This window comes from Symsagittifera roscoffensis, chromosome 2 (genome assembly GCF_963678635.1).
Source record: "Symsagittifera roscoffensis chromosome 2, txSymRosc1.1, whole genome shotgun sequence".
Classification (NCBI taxonomy): Eukaryota; Metazoa; Xenacoelomorpha; order Acoela; family Convolutidae; genus Symsagittifera; species Symsagittifera roscoffensis.
In genome coordinates, this window is record NC_087063.1 from 5,075,334 (window position 1) to 5,096,224 (window position 20,891).

General features: G+C 42.0%; 1 protein-coding gene across 1 annotated transcript; it reads left to right on the plus strand.

Moving 5' to 3' along the window:
- The first annotated feature begins 1,420 nt into the window (after positions 1–1,420).
- LOC134839603 (neo-calmodulin-like) lies at positions 1,421–5,573 on the plus strand. The gene is made up of 3 exons (XM_063855210.1): positions 1,421–2,496; positions 2,692–3,027; positions 5,284–5,573. The coding sequence occupies exons 2-3, from the start codon at positions 2,720–2,722 to the stop codon at positions 5,459–5,461; spliced, it is 486 nt and encodes a 161-aa protein (XP_063711280.1). The 5' UTR covers positions 1,421–2,496; positions 2,692–2,719; the 3' UTR covers positions 5,462–5,573.
- The last annotated feature ends 15,318 nt before the right edge of the window (positions 5,574–20,891 follow it).

Genomic DNA, 20,891 nt, shown 5'->3' on the forward strand with positions numbered 1-20,891 from the left:
ATTTGGATGGGTTGCCTAAATGTCACAGTCATGGATCCATTAAAGTAGCATATTACTTTCCAGAACTTCATAGTACCGATTAAGTACATACAGGTCCCGAGAAATTGACGCCATGTTTTCATTAACATTTTTTTGGGTTTCTTGATTTGAATGTGGAGAAAGAGCCGAGGTGAAATGGTGGTAACAATAGTGCTTGCTGGCATGCCCCCGATCACTATGGAAGAATAAGGAACCGCTGCAAAAGATGATCCATAAAAACTAAACAGTTCAACCGCATTTCCCTTCATCCTCGACCCAATCTTGAATCTACCCCAGGCATTTTATAAATTTGTCAATTGGTTTTGCATACAAAATGTATTACAAAAAAGAATAGGAAGGTACTGAATCAATTTTTAATTAAAAATTCAGAAAACGCCCTCCCAGAAAACTTTACTCTCAACAACGAAAGAAAATTAATAACCAAATTTCAAATGAATATCTGCTTCTTTTCATAATCCCTAATGTAATGAAAAAGTGAAAATAAACCAGCCGAAGTGAAAACTAACCAAAAAAGGGCAGAGCTTAAAAATCAACCAAAAGTTAAATCACTTTAGTTGAAAATTGTCTGATTTTCGAAGCTGATGCATAATTACTCATTATTTTGGCTAGTTTATATGCTCAGCTGATTCATACTGGGACTGGTTTGTTTTCGTCCAGTAAAATAGCTCCAAATTAAAAAGACTGCATTTTCAAAGCCAAAAAAGGTAGCGCAATAAATTATTAAAACTTCAGGATAACTTTAATGTTCAAGGAAACTTTTGGCTCAATTTTGGCATAATATTAATCAGAACTGATCCGCAGTTGAAGGAAAACTGATAATTTTGAAAACCCAGCCAAGTAAAACCTTTTTTTTCCAAAACCCACCGTTATTTTTCGATCCCCAGCGAATCAAGAACTTCAAAGCATTCAGACTAATTTACCACCAAGCTGATAATCAGGCCGATTAGAGAAAGAAGGCGATTTCTGATTTTAAGTAGTTTAGGGCATATCTAGCTAATTTTGAAAGAATAGAAATTCTCCCAACACGCATGAAAAAAAAAACACTTGAAATTTTGAAAAAAAATATATGTTTGATGGACTTTTTGCAGTGAATTTCTGGTCACAGCATTCTCTGCTTTTGCACAGCAACCATGTGAGATTTTCTAAATTTACTGTTTTGAAAATCAGCCGACTTAAAGAACTAAAAACTTACTAATTGAGATACATAATACTTCCAGGCAATTACCAATCTCCGGGTCATCCCATCGATCACTTCAGCCAGCATTGTTTGGCTTTAATCAGATCCAACTGTCCTGGAATGGGCAATTATCTTCTCTATTTGGACTCAAAAACAGAAAAACTTAATGACGTTGATTAGAGAACCATAGCAATTTATCTCCTCGGTACTTGTCCTACAAATTTCTCAAGTTCATTGTAATTCAGAGCAGAAAAACCTGAAGAACTTGTAAAATTTCGTGTCCTAAAAATTTGAACTTTCCAAAGATTTTAGATGAATTCTTTTCGCAACCTAATCAGATTGGCTTTACTCTCTCATTCTAATTCTATTAGAACTCTAACTTCAGCTGAAAAGATTCCATTGCGAGTTTAAATTGAAAAGTTTTTGCGTCATCAGAAGTCTCAGTCAGAATTGCTTTTTCAAAATGAAGGATACCGAATTAATTCTCCTCAGCAAATGCCCTTGCTTTTAATCCATTACTTAGCGTCAAAATCAGGGCGGGTCGTGATTTCTTAATTCAATGCAAGCTTTGTACTTACTTTAAGCTCCGAATCATACAAAACAATTGTGGCGCTTGCGGATCTTGCTCAACTAATATTTTTTTTCTGATACAAAAGATTTCACATTCAGTCTTACGTTGAGCTGAAAAACTGCCAGAGGCTTAAAAAATACCTTCAGATTTCAGATATAGGAGGATAACGTATTATCAATTATCGCGGTTCTATTGAATACTAGAACCCGCACTTTATAAATCTCTTCGCCTATTTTCCCTAAAGATCAGTTTGGTATAAACCCAACTTAATGAGCTCACTTTTTACCACCTCTGAATGGCGCCAAACAATCGTCTCCAGGGGAAAGTACGCGGCATTTGTTCAACTTTAGAAATTGAAATTCATTATTTCAAAGTTTAGTTTGCAGTTCCTAGCAATAAAGCAAATTTCTCCTTCAAATTTTACCCCGACTAGCCAACTGCAGCTCGTTTAATTCCCAAACGCTTCCTGTTAACAATTCAAAATCCAACAACTTTGACTTAAATTTAATATATGCACGTTCAGATACCAAGAGACCTATAATGCAATTGAGCAAAGCACTTTAGTCAATTCAAGGAAACTACTAACTTGTGCTGTTAAAAGAAAAACGAGATATAACGTTACTCCTAGCCGGCAAACAACCAGGCATTCCATATTAATAATTCAAACTTGCAACTGGAATATTCGCCACAAAACACTCACTAAATCTAGGTAAGAAGTTGACATTTTACACTTCATAGAAAGGTCACTTTTCCTCCAACAAACCGTGATTGCATAGGTATTCTTTCAACTCGTACACACACGGAGATTTGAAACAAATGATGAAACTTTTTCAACATTTTCAACACAGCCTTTTCTGCAATCAGTAAAAAATCACAAAAAACTTCAACAATATTCAAATTTCAGATCTTGCAAACCATAATCAACTACTAAAATGGCCAAACCTGAAGCAAACGACAGCCCTACTTCACCAAACCCACCGGGAACTAGAGAACAGGAAGAGGAGCTGCGAGATGTGTTCACAGTGTTTGACAAAGACGGCGACGACCGCATCACGACACTCGAGATCAAGCAAGTTCTGTCTGCTCTAGGACGAAAAGTGAGTGAGCAGCAAATCATGGAAATGATCTCGTCTGTTGACCTGGACAGTAATGGGTCAATCGATTTCGAGGAGTTCCGCGAAATGATGTCTCAAAGGCGTTCTGCCACCGACTTCGAAACTAAGCTTCAAAATGCATTCAGGTAATTTTAATATCTATAAAATATTCATTTTTGACATTAGGCAAGCTTTACCTTTTTCACATAATTGATCTTAATCTAAATTAACACACAATGACGAAGCTGAGCTCTGTATCTCTTGCGACTCATCAACATCATGCGTGCTAAAAAATTAGACTGAATCCAATAAGTAAAAAAAAAAACATATCAAAAAAATGCCGCGAAGTATCTACGAAAAAATTTCCCACGTTTGTCTCGATCTATGTTCAATTTGTGGAAAGCATGTCGAGATACATAATCGCCAACGTTAAATAAGCATTCAGAAACATTTATCGAGCGGCAACTAAGCCGACAATACTTGAATAGACGTCTATTGCGCCCAAAAGCTTTGAGTTATTGAAACTTTTTTAGCTATTAAGCCATTTAACTGTATGCTTTGGAAAGTAAGCTGAAAAAGATAAGACGAAAAATGATTGGCACACAATTCGGTTTACCAGTAAAAAAAAATCAATTTCCAAACAACTTTGGACCCCAAGGCTCTCGTTTTACCACTAGACCAAATGAAAACGGGCCATGAGCAAATTCAGGTTTTATAATGAAGCAAAGTATTTTTGTTAGATTTCTAAGAGAAATTATATAATACAAAGAGTTCCCTGTTACACGTACACTTGCTATCGCAAACATGAATTCAGCAAAAGAGTTATTAGATGAAGTTGTGTGGTTCTGACCTTGCTTGTGGGATGGAAGTTAGGATTGACTTTTTGCCAGTCAAACTATGACACCTTGTGCTTGGCCATGTCAGGTACATATATATACTAAAAATCGGTTTTAACTGAATGGCTGGCGAGAAAAGATGCATCATTATGATTCTTTTCATAGACTCAAATAAGGATACAATTAATAAAGATTTCGTCCTCCGCTTCAAAATATAGTGAAGTTGACAGATAGGGTCAAGATCAGATACATTGAGCCTCCTTTTCGATCGAATCCGCCTTCTAGCGGTAAATAAGTTTCTAGCAAAATCTAAAGACATGTTTCTCACCACGGCCAGGCATTCATATTGTTCCAAAGGAATTATGTCTAATTTTAGATATCTCAAAAAAGCTCTTAAAGAGTTCAACTAATATTATATTAAAGTTCTCTTGATCAAGATTTGGATTCCCAAAATTTCTCTTAGTGTTAAGAGAAAAAACTATTCAAAATTTTGAAGCATTTAGAGACTGAAAAATAAAAATTAACTTGACATCTTATGACCTGTTTCTTTGCTGAAAGAAACGACAAAAATTTAAATTCTGAACATGCGAAAAAAAATGAAAAGAATTTCTATTTCTGGATTTTTTTGCAAAAATGACCAAAATCGGAGCAAAATGCGATTATAGTACAGCAAACTAACCGACTCAACTTTTCTTCGATTTTATGTTGGTTTCGAGAGAGCTTTGGCTGCCCTTGCGCAACGAGCACAGAATGTTCCGATGACATATTTGGATTTAGGTCCAATTCGCAAGATAATCGACTCAGCCAACGTCACCACTTGCGATACAAAACAAGAAAACCGCTTAGTCGAAAATAACTAGAAAATGAATAGGGATGAAACACAAAAAACAAGCCAAGACAATAGAATGTAAAATTTGCATCCAAAGAAAATTTACCAAGTGGTAACAAAGCCGAAAATATCTTAGCAGAAACCCTTTAAGCTGAAAAAAAATTAAGAAGACTTATAAAATGTTATCAAGTCATCTCACCCTTTGTTTGCTCGTTGAACGACGCAATATGAGGCCAATAATCCGATGTAATATAGGCCTTAACTTATTCAGCCAAAAAAATAAAATTCAAAAAAAATTTAAGATTACTTGAGGGTTATTAAGTCCCCCTCAACGTCATAACACACACACATAAATTTTCACTCGTGGAACGGCGCAACATGAGACCCCTAAGCCGATATAATATAGAAAAAAACCTACCAAGCCGAAAAAAAAGGAAAAGAAAAAAAATGAAATTTTAACAAATCGAGTTGGTAAAATTACAAACGACCAAAAAATTTCGAACAGTACAGATCTTTAAAATCTCAACAAGCACAAAATATATCTGTAGCGGTTAATTGGTTGTTAGTAAGCTTCCAGGAAATGAGTCCAGATGAAGAGAGACATATGAAAAACGTTATTTACGGAAAAAAGTCTAGTACTCGATTGCAATACCTTGCTTATCGCAAGGGTAAACAGTCCTTTGAGAAATATGAACTGATGTAGCATTTTAAATTCAAACAATATTTTTCGCTTTCAGACTGTTCGATCAAAATTCAGACGGAGTGATTGATGAAGACGAGTTGAAATGTGTACTGGACAAACTTGGAATAGAAGCGAATGACGAAGAAATCCACGAGATGATTGTAGTGGCTGACCTCAACAAGGACGGAAAAGTGGATTTCAGTGAATTCAAAGCAATTCTATCGACAAAGTGAAGAATTACAAAGTGCTTCCTGACAAACTATTGCCAACTTTTTATTAAATATAATATACCGCTTCTTGTATGAAATAATTGAATAACCAACTTTTGTAGCAGCTCACTCGTTTAGCTAAACTGTTAGACAACAATCCTAATCTTTAACACAAAAAAGAGGGACCATTCCTTTATACCACCACTATTGCACAGGATAGACGGGGTTCCAACAACGCTGAACAAATGTACTTCGAAAAAAGCCATGACAAAAAATCCAAGGCTTACCTGGCCATCTAAAATCAACCTCCTCTACAAGGTGACTTTCCGGATGACAATTCCGAAATGACATACCGATGAAAAAAAATTACAAAATTTTAAGATTAAATCTATGCACAGAGCAAAAGAAAGAAGTTTAGTTGTTTGTCTGTGGCGAGTGTGAAGTGCTATGAGCTATTTGGTTTTTATGAATTTCGCACAATTTTCTAAAAATGCAACAAAAGGGTGGAAAAGGTAGAGTTACGTGAATTATAAGTAAATTTAGCAGAAAATTTCTATCAGATGTTTAGAATGAATAATTTTATTCACTTTCATTTCCAATTAGGGCTCCCCTATAATCAGGTTTAATAAGTTTCTATAATTTTTTCACAACACACAGTTGAATATCGTTTCAAAGAGTGTTCATTTGTAAAAGATTTGAGTTTTTCCTATTTAAGACCAATGAACTTAAATATCAAAACTTATTTGAACATGAAGTTTTTAGATACCGGGTCGCAAATGACGAAAAACCGAAAGCACAACAGCAAAACAAAATTTAGAACAATGTCCATGATTAAAATGGTTAATAGTTTTTGATCAATTCGAATGCTCAATTTTATTAAATAGTTTAACTTATTAAATTGTTTCTTATTACATGACGGTTGGAAGGAGGTCTAACATGACCTCTATTGATGTGGAATCTGACTAGTAGTACCTCTATTGATGTGGTTTCTGAAAAAGCTAATGGCCAAGATGGTGTTCCATCGATCTTCTACAAAATGTGTGCAAAGACAATCAGCAAGTCCGTGAGGCAAATCTTCGAGAAGATTAAACAAACTGCCACTTATCATCAAGTTTGGAAGCAATCGCAAGTCAGTCCAGTCTACAAGAAAGGTAATAAATCAAATGTGAAAAACTGTAGACCAGTCTCTCTTTTAAGTATTGTCTCCAAAGTTTTCGAACGATGTATATTTATTCAACTATACAAACACTTATGCGATTCAACTATGCGATTTTTCAGTCGTAATCAATATGGTTTTCGTAAAAAGCGTTCATCGATGAGTCAGTTGGTTGTCTATCTGGAGAAGGTTTACAGGGCTTGAAGTAGATGTGGTAAATACAGACTACGAATAGGCATTCCATCATGTTGATCGATCACGTTCCGTTACTTGATGAATTATCATACCTTGAAGTTACCGGAAGACTCCTGCTGATTACTGAATCGTATTTACCCGACAGGTCAGAACACGTAAAAACTGGGGGGATATCATCTTTTCCGAAAAATGTAACAAGTGGAGTTCCTCAGGGATCCCTACTTATGAGTTTACTTTTTATTGCTTATATCAACTACCGGCCGGACTGCTGTGGAAAGTGTTTGTCACTCCTCTGTACAGATGACGCCAAACTTATTTTCTTCGGATTATCGAAAAATAATTTTCAACTCGGCTTATCTAGAATAGCAAATTGGAGCAACAAACACATGATGCTTTTAAAAACTGACAAGTTTTCTCATTTATCATTAACATGGAAGCCAGTATCAAAGAAATAAACAAAGGTGAAAGTTTGGCGTTTAACAGAGCCGATTGGACGACAATAAATCAAGAAATAAAAGACAAACCTTTCATACCGTATTGTTACAGTAATGTAAATGAGCTCCTGCGTCAGTGGTATGCATGGTTATGGGACCAAATAAAGAACAATGTACCCAAGGTTACATCACACAGATCAACTCTCCCCCCGTGGGTGACGCCAAGTACGTCTCACGTGCTAAAAAGAGTACAAACCTTAAAACGGCGTATTGATCGGCAAAACAAACCTACTTTAAACATACCTACTTTAAACAAACCTACTTTAAGCCTTATTCTAAAACACAAAAAACTGGAAAAAAATCTTTAAATAGCATTGACTGAAGATCAAGCATTTTACGAAGAAACAGTAACAAGCAGTAGACGATTCAGTGAACTACAAAAATACTTGAACAAAATAAGTAGTTCCAGGCAATATAAAAAAAATGTTTTACAAGGAAAAATCCACTAGAGATGACACCCAAAAAGCTACATTTTTTAACGAATTCTTCATCAGTGTATATCAAAAGGAATCAAAACCTAACCCTCTCGCACGAAATACAAACTGTTCTCCTACAGAAGAAATTTGTACACAAATTCAAATTGAAGAAACCAAAACCGAAATCATTCTCAAAAATCTTTTAACAAATAAAGCATCAGGTTTTGATGGAATAGGTAATATAATTCTAAAAAGTTTTTCAAAAAAGCCCTGATTTTAGGAGTGACCTCGTGGTCTGGGGATACTGAGACCCAGCCATGAGCTCACTATTTCTGCATGTAAACTAGTTAATTTGAGTGTTTTGACCGAAGCCGAAAGCAGTAATGTTTTTTGTCGACCCGATGTTAGAAAGACCACCGAAAGTACTGGCTTGGTAGAGACGGTTAAAAACATGTAAAGCTCTGACTTAGTTTTATTTTCCGTCGATATGTATCTTCCGGGCGAATGTTACAGTTGATACCGCAAAGACCCAAAAAGACTTAGATATTTTAATGTGTGACAACCTTTCGTGGTCAGTAAATCCTTAAAATCGCAAATCAAAAGCAATGGGAGCATTTTACAAAATCAAACGGAATATCTCGAAAAAAAAACATCCTTAAAATCAAAATTAAACTTATACTGTAGATACATCGTACCAATCATAAGCTATGCATCGCAAACATGGTATCCGAACAAAGCAGAATTAAGACAACTGGAAAGAGTACAAAAACGAGCGACTTCTTGGATTACAAATAACTTCAAAATGAGTTATACTGAAAGACTGAAATTTTTAAAGCTCCTTTCACTGTCAATGTACTTCGAAATACATGACATATTGTACTTAGTTTCACTACTAAAAATAAACATGACATTCCCCCAGACAAGATGTGATCCGACCCTCCCGTTTGTCGTTGATAGATAGATTGTTGTTACAGGCATTTATATCAGTCAGGATTGTTACGATCAATTTTGTAGCCCGTTTGTGAGGCTTGTACTGTAGAGATATTTGAGCATTTAAGCACGTTAATGATAAATTGCGTTCAATCCAGAAGGGTCAGCTGATTTGCGCTCAATCCGGAGGGGTCTTGGGAGAAGACTGATCCAGCAAGCAGTGCAAGGAGCATCAAGAAGGGGCTCAACGACAACAACAATCGACTGTTGGGTATCGTTAAGTTTTGTATCCCTTTTGGTATCCCTTTTGGTACAAGAAGTAAGATAGTAATCTGTGGGGGGCTCGACAAGGCTGCACTGTACTGACCCTTCATCGAACTGCGAATATCCGAGTTAAGCACTTTAATTCGGATATTGAACAAACCCGAGGGGTATAGTATTAATAATATCATTACTTATATAGCCTATATTAATACTCCTATATCGTTATTTGGTGAAAAACACAGAAAGCAGACCGGTTTTTAGGGTCAAAGTTTGGTATCCTTTTTGGTACAAAAAGTAAGATAGTAATCTGTGGGGGGCTCGACAAGGCTCAAGGCTGCACAGTACTGACCCTTCACCGAACTGCGAATATCCGAGTTAAGCACTTTAATTCTGATATTGAACAAACCCGAGGGGTATAGTATTAATAATATCATTACTTATATAGCCTATATTAATACTCCTATATCGTGTTTTGGTGAAAAACACAGAAAGCAGACCGGTTTTTAGGGTCAAAATAGCGATATTTTGATCCCCCACAAGTCGCGATTTTTGAGATATTGATATTTTTTGAAACGGAAAAAAGCGCTAATTTAGTGTGTTACAACGTAACTGCACTACCATAATAGATAGAACCGGTTAAGTTTAGTTCGGAAGGGGTTGGAACTATTTTGGAACCAAAAATCGAATTTTCGTGATTTTGAGAAAACGAAACACTATAAATTCAGAAAATTTTTTGAAATTTTTGAGTTAGAACAGTAAAAATAGTTGTTCGGACAACGTCCACTAGTGAATCTACAAGTTTTAAAACCCGCTTCCCGAAAGCCTTCCAGGTTGCAGAGAAATCGAACTTAACGTGTTTGATTTGGTGGATTCATCAATCCGGAGGGGTACAGGTAGCATAGTTTTATGCAAATTTTTTCAACTAAAGCGTTTTAGATCGGGTCTTTTGCATTGAACTAGAAGGGTGTAGGCCTGCTGAGCTCGGATCATTGAATTTTAGGTTGAAAAGAACATAATTGCGGAAAAAGTTAGGCGGAACCTATAAGAGACAAATTTTTTTGACTTTAGAAAAATGACGTTTTGGTTAATAACTTTAGAACTACTGGGCATATCGAGTTGATCTTGGTATCAATAGATCAGAAATTAGCTGAGCTTACTCATAGGGACAAGTTTTTCGAAAAAGTAAGCATGAAAAGTTTTTGAGATTGTTTTTAGCAAATTCACCAATTTGGGAGGGTAGACCCTTCACGTTTTATAATTTTTTTTTTTAGAAAAGCCCTTACACCCCTACCAAAAGGTAATCGAGGTTGAATAAAGTAACTTTAGACTGTTCTAGACGAAAAGGGAAGGCTAAAGGCACAGGAAAACCTTAATCGAACCGAAGTTAGGCTAGCGATAAGACCCTTCACCGTTAGCGTGAATTGTCAAATAAGAGGCTTAACTTCAATCCGGAAGGGTCTAGGAAAGCATCACATACCCTTCATAGTTAATTGAAAAAGCAAAATCGCATCGGAGAACGTATCCGGAGGGGTATAGGTTGAAAGAAGGAAATCTCCGAGAAGCTACTTTTACAAACCAGAGGGCTCCCAATCCGGAGGGGTCAAAAAAATTTTCTTCAAATTAGGAGGGGTCCGAATCCGGAGGGGTCTTATATTTGCCAATTCGGAGGGGTCCCAATCCGGAGGGGCTGATAACATCTCCAGCTCCCAGGTACACATGAAAAGAACTGCAAACCATCGAAATGTGAAATCCTTAGGGATTCAATCAAGTACCTGGGAAGAATGGTGGACAGGCATGGTGTGAGGCCGGACCCGGAAGCAGTAGAAGCAATGCTGACATGGAAGGCTCCCAGAACGGACACACAGCTCCTGAGCTTCCTAGGTTTTGCCAATTACTACCGGGAGTTCATAAAAGGATATGCGGACAAGGTGTATCCGATGCAGAAGCTGATGCGCAACAAAGGGAAAAAGTTCGAATGGAACGATGAAGCACAAGTTGCCTTCGAGAACATAAGGCGGGAACTGTGCGAAGCGCCAGTACTAGGCATGCCTACAAAAAAGGGCATGTATGTTCTTGATACAGACGCGTCGGTAGTAGCCATCTCAGGAATATTGCATCAAGAGCAGGAATGGAATAGAAGAACGGTTCTCCGTCCCATTGCATACGGCAGCAAGGTCTTGAGTGACACAGAGATGAAATATGGCGCACCGAAAGCAGAAATGTTTGCATTAGTCACTTTCGTGGAAAAGTACCGTGCATACTTGGGGAGCGCTCCCTTCAAGTTACGCGTGGACTTCAGAGCGTTATCCTGGTTGAAGACCTACTCGATGGATCAGAGTTATATTGGTTGATGGATAATAAGATTGGATGGCTACCATATGATAATCGAACTTAGGATGCGTGATAAACACCAGAATGCTGATAGCCTCAGCAAGAAAACTGAGTTCTATGAAAGATTGGAGCAGAAGCAAGCCAATCAGGCAGAAATATAGGAGGGATTCTCGTTTCTGGACAAAGAAACTTATGAAGCGCTTCCCTTAACGAGATGGTTGGATAAATCTGGACATCCAATTCCAGGGCATCCTGATTTACCTGTAGAGAAAGCAGCCAAGATAAAGATCCTATCCAAGGAGGACCCGGTCCCTCTTGGATCTGTTGCTGCGCTCGAATCTGGTCCAGCAAGAACTCTCTCGCATGAACATAAACAGCCTCTCATTTTTGGATAAAACGGTGCAGGTCACACCGCAAGTGATGCGGATGCTGGGTGGATTGTTAGAAAGAGAAGTGACCAGAGATGACCCCGAGTGGACAGCAGCAGTGGCATCGCTAACAGTCAGTGAGAAGGTGAAGATCATGCCGTCCAGACGACAACACGAAGAAAACGAGAGGGATTGTAGGACAATAGTTCAGAGACTAGTATCCTCAATAACCCACGAGATTTTAACCAGTACTTCTTACGGACGGAAAGAACAGGGAAGCAGTACGCGAAGGAAAACCGTCAATTTTGTGGACCAGGATAAAAAAGGTGAGAAGGTAGAACAAAACCTGCTGCAAGATTGTTTGTCCGGGGAGACGAATGATGAGAAGAGCCAGCGAGCACAAGATCAACACCCGGGACAAGAAAATTTGTCCGGGGAGTCTGAGATAGATGAAAAAATTCCTGATGAGAAACAGAACCTAGAGAACAAAGTTTTGTCCGGGGAGTTCAGATGGATGCGAAGAAGGCAAACACATGATCTGGAGGAGTGTGCAGACTCCATCACAACCTCTTCAACAGATGATAATTCCCGAAACTCAGGGATGAACACCTATTCAGACAGGAACTCGAGCTCGGGATCAGAACTGTCCGAACTAGCGATCCACACACTACTAGTGGAAACTCGGGCAAGGGATCTGGACAGAGAGGTGTACCAGGATCCCGACAGCGATCGCTACCTTATACCAAGCCAAAGAGTCTTTGACAACGCAGCGGATGATTTGGAGACAATAGCGGTATCGAAACGTTCGATAAGTCTGTTGCCGCAGAAAGAGGTAGCCAGGACTGATCTTCAGCCGTTTAAACAAGAAACACAGCCGTTGGCGAAGATTTGGTGCGTTGAGATGGAAGAAGACACACACCAGCCCAACGAACTGAATAGTCAGATGAGGGTCATGAAGACGTACTTAAAGGTGAGATACAGACTCTCGGATCTTCTAAGGGCGCAGAGAAATGATTGCATGACAAGCAACCTGAAAAGGTGGATCGGGAATGGTTCTCCGGATAAAGGGGACCTCGAGGAAGATAGTTATCGCATCCTGAGACAGTACTTCACGCAGAAGGAAGGGAGGTTATATTTGAACAAGACCGGGATTGTGGCTTACAAAAGAAGAGAGGAAGACAGAGTCCTATACAAGTATAACGCGATAGTGTTACCGCAACTCTATCAGACAGAACTATTATTCAGGTCACATGATCAGATGGGCCATCAGAGGATCGACAAAGTATATCAGAGGATCCTGAAGCGCTTTGAGTGGCCTGGGATGAAAAAAGCATGCGAGAAGTGGGTAACAGCATGTCTGTCATGCCAACAGGTCAAGGATCCAAGGAAGTTGCGATTTACTTTACAATCGATCGAGTCGTCTGAATTCAACGAGGTGGTGCAGATAGATCAACAAAGGATATGCATGACAGACAATGGTTATAATCAGGTGTTGGTCATGATAGATCATTTTACGAAGTATGCAGAGGCCGTGCCCTGCATAACTGCCTCGGCGGAAGGGACATGCGACCACCTGATCAATACGTGGATAGCGAGACATGGTTGTCCGATGACGTTTCAATCGGATAAGGGAACAGCTTTCGTAGGAGAGCTTACGAAAGAGCTTATGAGACGCTCACAGGTTGCTCAGGCTCACCCCACGACATACCACCCTCAGACGAACACATACCACCCTCAGACGAACCCACGACATACCACCCTTTTTCTACCCAGAATATGAGGGAAAGAAAACGTCTCCACAGGTCTACGTGAGGGATGTGATCAGACGTCAACAGAAGTTGAACGACTTGTGTAGACGAAATACTCAGCAAGCACAGGCAAATCAGAGGAAAAAATTTGACAAGAAAGCAGCTGGTGCAAAAGCTTACTCGGTGGGAGACTACGTATGGGTATTTCAGAACGTTATACCACCGAAAGGGACAAAAAAAGCTCCTAAAAAAGTGGAAGGGACCCTTCATGATTACAGAGGTGCACCAGGAGGGACGCTGTTATAGACTGAGTACTGGCCGAGCCGCCCACTACGAGAACATCAAGCCACACAATCCATCGACAGAAGACTGGTGTATACCTGCAGACATGGAAGAAGGGGATTATCTAATGATGGATCCTGCTTGTGAGGTCAACGAGAAGGGCACCATGGAGAAGAACGATGAAGTCGTGGAGGAAGGAACGGATACACCTCTGGACCTGGATCCAAACGAGGTGATCGAAGCGGACGATGTAACCTTACCCTACGCAGAGGAGGATTGGCAGGATTCCGAACAGATAGAGGGACTTGGAAGAACTTGGTACCGGATCTTCTGTTCACGATACAGACTCGTCAGAAGGACGGGACAAGACCCAGAAAGAAATACATTCCTTACCGTGACGACTTTCTAGTGAATAGGATAGATCTGAAGAAGATAGTGGAGGAAGTAGTGGGTCTAGAAGAAATAACTGTGTCACAAGACATTTACATAGTCGATGATCACGACGATGCGTGGGTCGATGACCGGTCGAAACCCGGGGTAGAATTCGACGACGAGCAACAGCAGTCATATGAACAAGACTTGACGAACCTGCGTGTCTTAGAGTGGCTGAACGAAATGACCTCGGACCCAGAGGAGACCAGCGTCACGATTCAAGACGTAGATCGTGAAAGCATGAAATACATCAAGACCGAACGAGATGATCCTTCCTGGGCTGCCCAGTAAGGACGACTACTCATTCCAGCTTCTAACCTCGACTTGATACCCGGTGTGCGATCGACGGGGACGTCGATGGATATTTTTGTCCGGGGAGTGGGGGTAGGACTTACCCACACTGAAAACTTGATAATAAAAAAATTAAGAGCAGCAAGAGAAACTGGAGATTTAGAAGCACAAACAGGCGACGAACCTAAGAAACCTGACCTAGGTAGAGTAGTTGAGTCGTATTTTAACTTACCAAATGAAAATTCAAGTAACATAATATTAACAGACAGTCATTTCATACTCACAAATAGAACATGTGCGATAGCAATCACAGCAGACATGAGTTTTAGGACAGCGTTAGCGGCAGATTTTAAGAGAGAATACAAAAACGTGGAATTCCTTTGGAAGCAAAGACCAGGGATAGGGGGCGTAGCGGCCTTACCTCCGGCGGCGTCACAGATACCGGTAAAATACCTATGCTTCTTGGTAACGAGGGCGACGGAGAAGCAGCACGTGGACCCAGAGAACCTAGTCTTGTCCTTGACGAGGCTGAGGGACTTCCTCGTGGAAATGGACGTGAAGGAGCTCTCACTTCCAGTGTACGACCCAAACAGAGGACGACTGCATCCTCGGGAATTGTACGCGCTTGTACACGTGATATTCGCTGATACTATTATACAAGTATATTTACATAAGAAATATTACTTAAGTATAGGCTGAGTGACGTCCGAGAGTGTGTTAGGCTAAAGACTAAGATGTATGTAATGTGTGATATGTGTGTTATGTTATGTTATGTGTTAGGTTATTAAGACCGTGGGTAAGAAGGGGTTAGTGACCATGAACAACTGAACGACGATCTTAGGAATATATCCAAAGTTTGGACTGTCCAATTAAGTTAGGTCAAATTCCAAATTTAGGTCAAATTCCAAATTTTTAGAGACCGATTGATTTTAATAAATTTAGGATAAATATTTTTTAATCTGAACTGTTTTTAAGTAAAATTTAACAATATATGTTAGGGTGAAACTGACAAGTGTGATATTTGTGACTTCTTTTCTAGATCCTGATTGATCATTTAATTGCTCACTTGAGTCAAAACTTTGAAATCAAATCAAATCGAATCGAACTTGAAGAACAGAATGGACAATTTCAACCTGGATGAATTGATGGACCTGCCAGAGGCATATGTAGGACCGATGATAGATGCGATCTATCGTCGGCTGATGGATGTAGACTTCGCTCTGGAGGACCCAGAGGTAATCATGTTACTGACCGCCCTGATCAACATCTTGGGGCATGACAACCGTGGGGACCGCCCCACGGAAGTCCTGTTGATGGCAGCATATGGAGAGAGGGGAGTACTAGACCGCCCGAACATGAGAGTGATGAGGTTGAGAAACGGGGCTCTGTCAGGGAGTGACTTGGCGAATGAGCCTGGATTGGGAAGTTCTAGGACTTACCAACCAGGTGAAATGCCTATGCCCTCCAAGCCCAAACCTGGGCTGACGAGAATGCATCAGGAGATGAACAGCGAGGCGACTTCGTCTGGTTCACCACTGAGAGCAGCTGTGCCACCAAAGAGAGCGAAAGTAGGACAAAAGGTTCAGACAAACCAAACCATGCAAGATCTGGATGGGATGAAGGATGAACTGGAAAGGACGAAAAGGGAGCTGGACGAGATGACCAAAACCATGCTCTTTATGGAGGACGATTGGGACATGTGGAGAAGATTGTTCGAAGACTGCAACAAAAAGCAGGGTCAAAAAATTGAGCGCTTGAGGCAGGACTACAAAGAGCGATCGGAACAGATGGCGTTGACAATGGCCGTGGAGAAAGTGATACCTGCAAGGATTATTCCTCGTGGGCAGTGTCCCCGATGGAGCTCTTGACGCCTCGAAAAATGAGTCAAACAACGGAGACACGGCTCCCGACAGCGACAGATCGAGTGACAATCCCGGACCCTTGTGACACCTTGGTTGACCCCGTCGTGGAACACACGGTGAGGAAGCTGATAGAGACAACTGGACGACTGGTCGCCAACAAGAATGCGCCAGGTTCCGGGGTGACTGCACCCTATGGAACGATCGACGACACGGGCAGAGTACGACTCTCCCAGACCGTGATCAGACAGAGGATGAGTGACGTGACGCCATTCATGGGGAGCTCGACGGCTCCAGAGAGAAGAATACAGAAGATGCCAGCGAAGAAAGTGTCTCGTGTAATAGACGTACAAAAGAACAATCAATTGAGATATAAAATTACGGGAGTTCCGGAGACAGATCCAAGAGCTTGCTTCAATCGAGCGACTTGGAACCCGGCAGTAAACCTGCAACAACCGCCACTGGGGACATCACATCTGATACTGGGAGACAGCTTGGTCAGAGTACTATCGAATTTGAGGACCTCGTGGGTCACCACGGTGATGGCTTTCGGAGGCGCGAACTAATGAATCCAGGGAGGATCCCCAATGTGATGATCCTGGTTGGAACGAATGACATCTCCAGAGGTTCGGATGAGCAGGAAGCACTATGGGAATCGATGATGGTGTGTTTGTTTACTACCCTCTGGCAGAAATTCAATTGCGCGGTACTGACCGTTTGCACTGTGCCAATGAACACGAGGAGCTTGACAGCAGCAGGAAGAAGGCACAACGAAGGAGTCGTCAGGTGGAATAACATCTTGAGGAATCTCGCAAGTCGGAATGCCGGAATAATGATCCTCATGGACATCGAACATGAGTTGAGAGCTATGGATCAGGCCAGACTGACAACGGACGGCATCCACCTCGATAGTATCGAAGGACAGGCTTGGTTGAATTGAGTCTTCCAAGAGCGGTTGGATGAACTAGAGGCGGAACTCCTTGACACAGGAGTGCTGAAGGAAGAAGGAACAGCGAATAACGCGGTGATTACCACCCTTGTGTCTCCTAGCCTGGAAACACGCTTGGGGACGGTCCCGGCCGTCACGAACTACAGACAACAGAGCTCCAGCGAACCAGGTCAAAGGACAGACGTACATGATCGATTGGGAGAAGCGCCGATGAGGAGGACCATCGATCCTAGTAGAAGAATAGGATCTGTCAACCCAATCGAAGAGACAGCCAGCACGTCTAGATCGGACACGAGATCGGACACTCTCGACAAGTACCAGTCGAGAGGAGAGACGCCCGGGCAGAGGCTCGTTGATGTGGTCAAGACCCATATCGTCTCCCTGGCATGTATACAAAGACGAACTAATGAAGCTGGATCTCCAGAGGGTAAGCTTCATCGAAGATGCAAGGAGGATGCTGAATGGAGCGACTCTATCCGTCAGCAGACTGTACTCGATAACCGGCGTAGACTGGTTGATAGCCGCTAGCACAAATTTCAGCTCCACGACGGCCTTAAGATTTGCTGACCTAGAGGGACTGCCCTCCAACAACACAATGGGACCAGTGAATGCGAGACCATTGCAAGATGTGAGGTTGAATCGTGATGAGGGGAATCGGGAAGGGAGACCAGGAAGATTTCTGACGACGAGAGCGCCGATGAACGTGAAGATGTTCAGGCAGCTGACGACACCCCCTGGTCATGTGAAGGAAAGAATATACCAGAAACTAGTGAATCAAGATAGTGATGTCCAAAGATACGGCGGATTGAAAACGATAAAGAAGGATGAGACCATCTTCGCCGCCTATGACAAAGCAGAAATGAGGAAGGCCAAGATCATGATATTAGCGAATTCAGAGTTCGCGTATACCTCCAAGTCTCTGTTTTGGCCGGACGTTATAATGTTGGCAGCGGTCGATCTGGACCTACTGCAATCGGTATCTCTGGCTATAGGGGTACAAAGGCAGACGGACAAGAACCCAATTACAATCGTGTTTGCTGGCATCAATGACCATCTAAACAGTAGAGGTTTTCTGAGCAGACTCAGAGATCCTACAACGGCAGAGAATGCTGTGTGGCCAGCGATTAAAGATATTCTTGAGTCGATGGGTGAAGTGGTGGATGCGACGAAGGAGGGGTCGTTCACCATAGTGACACCGAGAGTAGTGTTCGCGTTGTCTCCGGGGTATGCACATCTCCCGGATGGAATGAAATTCGTGTATGCGACTGTGACCTTGCTTTCGGAAAAAAATATGATGTGATCATATCAGCCCCAAATCGCATGATAGAGATGGAGAACCTGAGGCCACTCAGGGCTGAACTACCTGCAGTGTGGTCAGATATCTCGAACGCGATGAGAGGTTTCAAGGACCATGCGCTGCACATGTTCGTGTTGGACGAGGTGCTGGGGTTGGAACTGTCCAATTTCAGTCGACAACTCAAGCTTAAGCCGGGAATAGACGACGACCATCGAGTGATCGTAGCGATGTCCAACGACTTATGGTTCCGAGCAATGGAAGTGACAGCTGAAAACACGAGAAGGAAAAATTCACTAGAGCTCATTTGGAGGCGATGGTTTTGAGAACCAAGCCGGAAGCCAAACAGTGGCTACACCTAAATCATCGAGTAGCGGCATTGGGTGCAGATGCTTTTGAGCAAGGCCCTGTGATGATCACGAAGATCCATGCCTACTTGTTAAAGGAGGTGAACCTGGCGGAAAATGCCGGAGAAACGACCGCTGAATTTGTAAACAGAATGTGTCAGATTACCCTGGAAAACTTCTGGACCCAGAAAATGAAGGGACAGGAAGGCTTTGAACGGACAGACAGCATGCTGGAGGGGTTGGGAGCCGGATGGACCGCGTCCTTCTTGGCAAAAGTCTACCCGAAAGTCTCTCATTACTTGATTAAGGAATTCCTCCAAGCAGTAGTGGAAGTATCAATAGTGGAACTAATAGCCTTGTTCGTGACGTTTGGAGCAGAGAGTTTCGTGAAAGGACCGGCGATGCTGCTCACCGAAGGAATCCAAAACCTGCGGTTAGATGGACTTCTAACACTGATTGCGATTACCCACGGAAACTTGGGAGGACTAATGAAATTGACACGTTGTCAAGAGCAGATGAGAGCGAGAGAGTGAGGAATTTAGATATGAAAAAATCCACCGACTCGTGGAGTAAGATAAGAGACCTGAGACACACTCTTATCCAATATCTCTTACAACAAAATCGCTTTGGAACGGGAGAAGATGAGACTATCGAAAGGGAAGAAGATGTTAGACGATATGTTGGAGTCATGCCCCTGTTAACCGATCTGAGCTTGGCTATGAGAACCGATCCCTTAGCACTGACCAGAGGAGTCACGGAGTTTGTGACAGTGATCTATGGACCAGCAGTCACGTTTGCGTTCCCTGATGTTAAGGTTGAAGCGTATAGGAGGTCGGTGCTGCACCTGAACCTCATATCAGCAGTGGACGGTAGTGCACTGAACTGGTGTGAGCAGCACACATTGCGGGAGTTCATGAGTGAAGATCTTTTATTTTCGAAAATATCAGAGCCAGAGATGACAGTCATCAATTTTGGCGATCACTACCGTGATCGCATGGGAGAAGTAGAAAGAGGACACATCGAAGTGTTTCCGAAGCTTTGGAATCTGAGACCCTATGATAAAACGAATGGTGAGGTAACCAGAGTGCCTCGTCTCACTGCAGCATATCATAAAGCGAGAGAAGAGACGAAAGACTGGGGTGATTACGAGAAGCTGCCGGAGGCAATCCCTGACTTCCCTCTGATAAGAAGGATGTTGCTCGGAGCAGTCTCCGTGGTACAAACTCCTAGGCTGAGAGCATTCGAAACCAATGAAAGGAGAATAGGGGATTTCGTAGCAACGATGGATACATACTTTGTGGGAAGAAATGCCGCTGTGTTGCAGTACACGCGATTTGCTTATACGGATCAAGCGACGAGAAGGCGAACAAGCAACGCCGCGACTCTCAAGCCTGCAAGATTTGACGAGGATTGGGCGGGATTGGGCTTAGCGCCTATGAAGATGAGAGGCAGGACCGAACTGCCTGAGGCCTCCTTGGTCCTGACTAGTGTGAAACCGGAGTTGACGGTAGTAGGAACGCTGCGAACGAGAACCTTCCTAGCACCCTTCGGTTGTGAGGAAATCAAAGTGGTCCATGGAGAAGAGGAAGATAGATCGGCCGGTACAATGATCATACCGAAGTTTGCGGGGGAACCGACAATGATAAGCAAGGACCCTCGAGCTCAAAGAAAGATATGTCAGAAGGAGATGACGGACAGGGAGGAAGCCGTTAAATCGAAGAACCCATGCAACAAGATGCAAGTCAAGCTGGTGGGGAAGACGACAGGGCATCGACAGGAGGAGTATCCAGCCTGGATTTCAATATCTTCAGTGATCTTGAGAACAACGCGGATACGTTAGAGACGACTGAGCCAGCGAATGAAGGCATTTAGACGCTGGAGCCTCCGTCAGCCTTTATGGAAATGAAACGGAATTTGCCGGAGAGCAGCTCTCCTGGCAATTCAAGAAATAACGAACAAAGAACCCTCATGGAATCACCTAGAAGAAGAAGAATAGAGGGCTCAGCCAGAGTACCTTTCTTGGGAACGTTGCCCGAAGAAGAATAGGAAGTACATCACCGAGATCACGAAAGTAGGACGGGATGCAAATTGGACAGAG